This window comes from Orussus abietinus, unplaced genomic scaffold, assembly GCF_000612105.2.
Source record: "Orussus abietinus isolate OABI.00-Male unplaced genomic scaffold, Oabi_2.0 scaffold635, whole genome shotgun sequence".
NCBI classification, from domain to species: Eukaryota; Metazoa; Arthropoda; class Insecta; order Hymenoptera; family Orussidae; genus Orussus; species Orussus abietinus.
Genome location: NW_019394775.1, coordinates 1 through 7,972, shown reverse-complemented (window position 1 = coordinate 7,972; position 7,972 = coordinate 1). Strand labels below are relative to the sequence as shown.

The 7,972-nt window shown below is 43.1% G+C and overlaps 1 protein-coding gene across 2 annotated transcripts; it reads right to left on the bottom strand.

Moving 5' to 3' along the window:
* Positions 1–4,178: 4,178 nt before the first annotated feature.
* On the bottom strand, positions 4,179–7,410 carry LOC105702309 (pachytene checkpoint protein 2 homolog). Of its 2 annotated transcripts, XR_001104282.1 has the most exons (7): positions 7,257–7,410; positions 6,613–6,769; positions 6,349–6,540; positions 6,056–6,283; positions 5,304–5,651; positions 4,887–5,214; positions 4,179–4,268 (listed from the first exon to the last, which is right to left on the bottom strand). XR_001104282.1 is itself a non-coding variant. In XM_012429787.2 (6 exons), exons 1-6 carry the CDS (start codon positions 7,307–7,309, stop codon positions 4,954–4,956), a joined length of 1,239 nt encoding a protein of 412 aa, XP_012285210.1. In that variant the 5' UTR covers positions 7,310–7,410; the 3' UTR covers positions 4,716–4,953. The 2 variants fall into 2 exon arrangements, 1 of the variants encoding a protein (XP_012285210.1); XM_012429787.2 differs by lacking the exon at positions 4,179–4,268 and having other exon boundaries at positions 4,716–5,214.
* Positions 7,411–7,972: the final 562 nt, after the last annotated feature.

Here is a 7,972-nt window from a genome sequence, read left to right as displayed (position 1 = left end):
TAACTGAACTCGTCAGGTTCGATGTTTCGGGTTATTGTCCCACCGAGATTTCTTTAAAAATAAAAAAAAATTGGTAGAACAGTCAATAGTAAAATAAGATCATGGTCGAGCGATAAGATGGTTTCTGTTCGGAAATTTTCGCCGTTTCTTGCAACTACGCGCATCGAGCGGCCCAATCTCAATAATCGTAGCCACGGGCAGGAGGTGCAACGTTGTTCCGGTGATTTCCATCGAAACGTTCGATCAACGCGCTGAAATGGCTCTTGATTACGAGCCCGGAATGTCGATGGCGATTTACGGCCACGTGGCGGATAATCACGCGATCGGCCACGCGCCTGCTCGACGTGCTTTCTCGTGGCCGGTGCTTCAATCCGAGAACCGATACCGAAGAATCCCAGAGTCCATTATCCGCGCTGATGCATTAAGGCGAAGTGAAACACGTCGAGGGACTTGATCGACGTCGGTGAAAAAGGTTTTTTCCAAATGCCTACGTTGCCGACGTTCGTTTTTACACCGACAGCTGTGCGGAATTATATTCGGTATTGTACCAAATGGCATACTCCACCTGTCGTTTTCGTACAATAATTACAAAGAAACCGAAGTGAAACTCCAGAAATCCTCTGAATTCATGCTTTCTGGGGCCCTAATTGACTGCAGAGGGACCCCCTGCGCCATCTGTGATTTCCAGGTCAATCAAATTTTCACTCCGAGACCTCGTATTCCTATCGTTTTAGCATAGAAGCGCATATAACACTTTTTTTGCCTTTATCCCGTTCAAATGCGAGTTTATCGATTACCAGAGTGTTCTAAATTGTCGTAAAATTGTCCTGACCCTTTCGATTCTCATATCGGAGCCTTCGATAATTGTATATTGATTGAAATATGAGAGCTCGACGCCATTTTGGTTCTGGTGTGGGCTGAGTTAAAAAATCGAAATTTTCAATGTGTCAGGACAATTCATAGATGCTCACGATTCACGTGTCAAAGTTTCGGACATCTCTATCCAATGCCCTTAAATAAAAAAGTGTCTCATTCGAATCGACAGATTTGAGGGGGCTCACTACCTATGAAATGAAAAATATGAACGAGCACAATATAACGTAGAAAGCAAAGTACCGGGCGTATGAAAGAAGCCTCATTAATAATCCAATATCAATCAGGAGCGAGGAATAAATTGCTCGAAAATGTCCATCTGGATTCCCGTCAGATCTATCGAGGCAGTGGAAGGTTCCTCTCCGACAAAAACGGGGTTATAAAAAATACACCCCTCAAATTTAATGCGCTCTTTTTTTTTTACGGCTTACTAGATAGGATACGCCAGGCCGAGGGGAGTATCCGTGCCGACAAACCCGTTCGAAAATGCGTCAAACCCCGTCGAGAGAAAAAGACAAACAAACAAAAAAAAAGGGGTGGGGGAGTGAAAAAGGCTTACTCAAATTCTCCCTCGCCCCGGCCTTCCCCTAAATCTCTCCCCGGTTGCATCCGCCCCCTCCTCGGAGAAGTAACGCAACCCGAGAGCGATATTATTTCTAAACGCATTTCCCGGAGAAATAACCTGTCGGCAACGAAAGGATGAGTAATGAAAACATGAAAAATAGTCCCTTTAGCTCTCCTCGCTCCGCCGCGCCGCCCCCCGGCCGCCCACTCTCATTTTAAACTTTCAAAGGGAAAACTAAAAATACTTAAACTTGGAATGAAATTTCGAAAAGGAGAGGGAAGAGAGAGAGAAAGAGCCCCCTCCCCCGGGGGGAAGGGGGAACGAGGGTGGAGGCAGCTCGCCCGGGAAAAATGTGTAATATGAGTTTACTCTCCTTATTCGCATTCCGGCTCGGATGGCTGAGCGGACATATTGAAAGTACACGTAGACAATGGCCCCCTCCCTGGCGAGGGGCGACGGGGCGGGCTTTTGTACCTCCTTGCTGCGCCTTTACGAATATTAAACGACCTCGACTCTTCTCTCGCACGATGCATTTCAGCTCCTTCGAATCGGGGTCGTCGCGCACCCTGCGTCGCTCTCGGCTTTGCCGATCCTCCCTCTTCGTGTCGGATGCGGTGGTCCGGTTGCCCCGCCGCCATCTTGGAAAATTGGGCTCCTTCGGTACGCTTCTTCTTTCTCCTTTTTGTCCCTTTTTTTCTCTTGACGCGACTTGAACCCCTTCGATCACGCGTAAAAAATGTAATCGGTCATGACGGAAATTTTCCCTTCGACACGTGTGAACACTAAAATGTACCGGCGAAACTCTACCTTGGAAAAACGATTTCGTTGTATCGACGACAAGAAAGACGTTCAAAGCTATTAGAAGAAGGTTCTAATTTGTCATAACTCGAAAAGTAAGGCATTCGTATGAACGCTAGGACCGGCGTCCGCTTAAGGGGATGCGAAAGTGGCGTCTAAAGAGTTGTCGAATCGTTTCAAGCCTCAGAACGTGAATACGGAGGCTAGAAGGAAGGTTGCGACTCCCCTAAAATATCATTTTTCATAAAAGATTAAAGAAATACCTACGAAGAAATTTGAGGAAATTTCATCAGTGTCTGCCCCGACGATGCGGACTGCAACGTTTGCGAAATGTCGGCCCTCTGGCGACAATGGACTCGGGTCACTCCCTCGAGCCCCGACAAACTTAACACTATTTCTACCAAAGGTGTCAAAAGACACCTTTTAAAATTTTACCTTGAAATTATTTACATAGTTTAATAATTTTTTCTCAATTAATGTTTTGAGTTTTCGTATAATAATTGTTGAATTTATTTAGCGTCATTTTCCTCCAGCTCATCAAAACCTTTTGGTCGAAATAGGTATACACAAAATCGTGGTAAAAATAGTGTTAAGGGACCCTGACCGCGGAAGGTTAAGATTTAAAATTTGAAGGAAAATTGAAATCTTATGACTTTCAAGACCTTCCTTACAGCCTCCTTGATTATATTACAGTTTATATTAAAAGTTCCACGAACGAAGAAACTCTTTGACGCCACTTTCGCATGCGCCTTAATTATGCTCCGAATTAGATCGGATAAAGCTGATTAAAAATCCCGACTCGACCCTCGCGAGTGGTCGATGATCGAGCTATCCGAATAGAGGATCCATCTTCGATCTTCGAGTACTTGGGATCGGTAGGCGAGTACCCGCCGGGAATAAAGTATTCCTCCGCGGTTATTCCGCGGCGGGTCGGAGCACTCGCTCTGTTTGGAAAAGCAATATTGTGAATACGCGATGGAGCGGTCTGAGGTGGAAAAAGTACCCGGGGGCGGAGGGTGAGGAATCGATACGTCATTTAGGCTGTTACCATGGTAGCAACAACCCCGGTCCATCCTACGGATGCTGCACGTTATTCCGCATTTCTCCGGCCCAGCCGATGCGTCCCTGATCCCTCCTATTTCCCCGCGATTACCGGTCAGGAATTACGGCAAGGTAAGAAGCGCCTCGTCGGAATGGGCCCGATTTTTTCCCGCCTTCCGGCTTCTACGAGTACGTGGAAGTCGCGGAAACTCCACACCTCCGGTCCCTACCTCGGGACGCTCCGCTTCTGGCATACCATCTGTCCATTTCCGATAACGCTATGTTTCCAATACTGACGATAAGGCGATGGATAACGGCAAAGAATTCAGAGAAGTCTCCATAGAAGCCCAGAAGGGTACGGTCGTTCGATGCTCGACAAATAGTACGTTAGCCAACGGATGGCGGCGCTGTAATCATCTCCCCATGTCTCTTAATCTTATGCCGATATACAGCGAATTGCATATTCTTTCTTTATCTTACCCGCAATACTCGCCTTTCTATATGCGTCTCTCTTCCTCCCGTATGTGAGATACACCGTTGGCTAACACATGCGATCTCTCTTTTACCCCCACTTCCGGTTTCTTGGCTAACTTTTAGAACATCAAGCGCTTATGAGACTTATGAATTCTTTGACAATGGTATAGCGATGGATTGCGGGGTAGTCGCTTCGTTTAAGAAGAAGTGTCCTCACTTCTTTTGGATTCTCTTAGTAGTTGTCTGGTTTTATCAACAAGACATTTTTTAGATAAGTTCACGATGATCTTACATGAACTTGTCGCATCCACTACCGCGTCTCTTGACTTCCTTCCTTTTCATCGTCTTCACAAGAACATCAATGGTTGGATTTACGAGGTCCATAATCCTTCCAATACTCCAAACCATTGAAAACGATGCGTTGTTGGTCAAGAGATCGGACATTCTGGCGCCCCGTTGTCTGGTTTCATCAAACGAGACATTTAGATCATTTCCCGAGGACGTAAGGGGACGTCTTCTGCAAAGGAGAAAGGTGCTAGAGTTCCTCACGAAGGGGCTCGTAATTCGCTCGCTCGCTCGTCATGGCCATAAATTCGATCTTTAGTCGGCGAGACGACTGGAAGGGAATGCCTTAAAGTTCCCCAAGAACCCGGAGGACGTTATACCCAAGCCGGGGCCGATAACTCTCGCCGAGTTAACGCCAAACTCAAGCCATTCGGGGTTTAAGTTAAACAAGCACTTTCCAGTCGATCCTCTTGGATTAGGAAATGGATGGACCTAAATCGACCTAAAACAATCGCTCGACTCCTCCGTCGGTACACTCCGATAACTTCTCACCGAAGTTCCCTAAATCGAGAGCCTTCTTAATCAGCCGAATACCTAAGATTAGAGAATTCACTAGTTACATAAGATTAATTTATTCCATACGATATAAAGCTAGCCTGCTCGTAAAGCGATAGAAAAATATATTTTATTACGAAATGTACATATATATATATAGGAATTTTCAAAGCGATGGAATAAATAATCCTTACTTATCATCTATTTTGGCAAAGGTTAGGACGTCGTCTCTTTAATGATACTATCCGTTATCTATACTTATTGTATCGTTTACAAAAATGAGAAATAATATTACCAGGGTCATCGGTACGTGACTGATTTTGGGAATGACATGCGAAGGGCAAGCAGGGTACGCAAGCTTTTTACTCCGCTCCAATTTCTCTCTGTCGTTCGATGGCAAAATGCATAGCCCTTAAGAAACGATGAAGGGAAGATTTCTTAGCGTGTAGGTAAAGGGCATGGGCCAGGAATGGAATTTTTCTCAAGGTACGTCCACTCAGCCCGACACTTTGTCGACTTAATTCCAGCAACTGCAGACTCTTCTTGGTCTCCGGATTCTCTTCGTAACCATACTTCTTCAAGTACGACATGCTGTGTAGCATTTCGTACTCTATGAAGTCAGTCTGCAAGTTACAGCACGAAGACAATTACCCTTAACCTCTAATTATCTTACGTTGTGGTAATAGAAATTAATGAACTAGCTTGTACGTACTCTCATTAACTCCCTTAAGCACGAATGGTAAATCTTATAAATGGCTTGCTCCTGTGGGTGTCCGATAAACTGGTTTATATCCGCACGATCCACAAAAGCCAAATCAATCGCTTCCGTCACGTTACTAGTTGTCAGAATTAATACATTTGGATAACGCTTCAGCTGGTCCAACTGAGTTAAAAGAGCATTTACGACGCGAATCGAGTCACTTGGTTCGGTACCGGAGAGGGAAGACTTCCTTGCGTGAGCCAAGGATTCGACTTCGTCAATCAGAACGCATACCAATGCTCTTGGGTCCTCGAGAAGAGCTCTAATCTCCCCGAACAGTTTCATAACCAACTTCCCACTCTGAAAACAACAAATTCCTTTTTTACTCTAGAGGAAATACAGTTTGAGGTTCAATTTAACCCTTTAATTACGGTTGTGGAATTGTACTACCTGAATGGATAGCTCGGACACGAAATTCTAATATCGTTAAGTAGTATAATGAGATACATGAGTCGAAGCCAACCTTAAAGGTCTAATATCGTCAGATTTTTGCTGATCTAGTACCAAGAGCCTCTTTGGTTAAACGTTTCAATTAATAATTATCTACTTTATACTACTTCTTGGAGACCACTGTAGTAATAATGCATAAAATACATCAGTCAGGAGCAAGCTACTTCAATGGCAATTCATAAAAAAAACGTCAATCAGGAAGAAGTTTCGTAACTAAAGGATTAAAGATATAACGTCTTAGTAAAATTGAAAACCTCTGAAAACCATTTTGAAAACAGACTGTGACTGTTTATCTCTACAAGCTCTCCTCTAGAGTACCGATCTCCCAAGCGAATGGCAATTTTCTGAGCAAGTGCTCGACACATGCTCGTTTTCCCAGTACCAGGTGGTCCATGTAGCAGTACGACCCGATTACAGTTTATTATATTAGGATTGACTCTGCGGTCCGAGTACACCATCATCGTCTCCACAAAGTGCAGCAACTACAACCAAGAAAAACGTATAAGAATCATAATAGCATTGCACGGGATATGAGCTCGCAATTTACATTTTCCTGGATGTCCGAGTCATAATACAGATTCTCCCAAAGGCCATAAAACTCTTGCGCTGGTAAAATCCAATGTGATGAAACTGGTACTTCTTCGGAATCATTTTGCATAGTCTCTATCGCACCATCCTCCTGTTCTAACCTATAGACGTACACTCGAACCTCGGCATTGGCCACCGTAATTTGGTTTTTCTGAAATTTCATTCTAGCGTCAAAGAAAATTTATTCCAATATATCGAGTTGACTTAAAAGTACACCATATACCTCTGCATGGTTGCACGTGCATACAATGGAGATCACGTGGGACTTTAAAATATTATCTGTGCATTTTTCCCCAACAATCGGAATATTGAGGTCCACCTCTACTAGCAAATTTAGTTCTTCCCTTACCGTCTGTTCTATCTCATCTCGGGACAAAGTACTAAGAGAAAAACATTGATCAGTTTTGAGCACGAATCTTATCCTAATAAGAAGCACTTGTAAATGCTCCAAAAATGATAACCTCGTTATTATAAGCCAACAGATAAGCATAAACCATCCAATAATAAATCTTTACATAACCCAAAAACTGATCTCACATTTATTTCACAGAATCAATATATTTTTCACAAAATCAACGTTAATATTATCCCCTGTAACAATGTTCAAAATCAGACGAACGAAATAAGAGCAAGAGGAATATTGGATGGTTTCAAAAATGTATAATATTATAACAGACAATTTCTTCTGATTTTCCCTGCATTACTCGATAAGTGCAATTCAATTACCGTGTCGTACTATTCGTACAATTTCAGAACAAGTACACAATTATACTTGCTTGTTTACACCGATAAACGGCAGGTGGGACAGAAAGAATATGGAAACAAAGAAACGTCCAAGATAATGGCAATGAAACACTTTGGAATTACCTATCATGCTTTTGACAAACTTCAACGTCAAGTACATCAACCATTTCCAACATTTTAACGAATAATTAAATAGTTCAATAAATGAAACAAATTGCTTATTTTACGCTCGTACGGTCATACAGCGCAACGTGATTAAACTTGATTGAAAGTAACGGACCAATCGCAGTGCAACCTGTGAACGTTGAATTCCAGAGCATAAATAATACATAGAAAGTGCCCATACCTTGACTTTCGTCGCTATCGATGCGCCACTGTCGGATAGCGGTATTTTAGTGAAGCTATTCCACATTTAGCAGACTCGTTTCTGAACTGCCAATTTTGTAACTCGAATTTGATGAAAATCCTGAAAAGGAGCACTTCTTACGATTTTATAACTTTCACCTGAGCGTTTATTACATATTTTTGACGAGAGAGCTCACTTCTTGCACTTTCATCTCACGTGGGTTTATTTACTAACGTAGAAGTCTTACAAATATATTTCAGAGTATTTTCCAACGTCTTCTCTCTTATTTATACAGGAAAAACTAGATTTTAGGAGCATTTTATTCTAGTGACTTATTGAGGGACGTCGTTGGTCGAATCTAACAGAAAGCTCCTAAATGGAATCAGCTGCAGAGATGAGTTGGGAGATTGCTCACGGGCAGGGTCGCGCGATCGTACCGTGTGCTGCCCTCTGATTTCGTACGTTAGCTTTCACCGTTTTTTGCCCCCAAGGG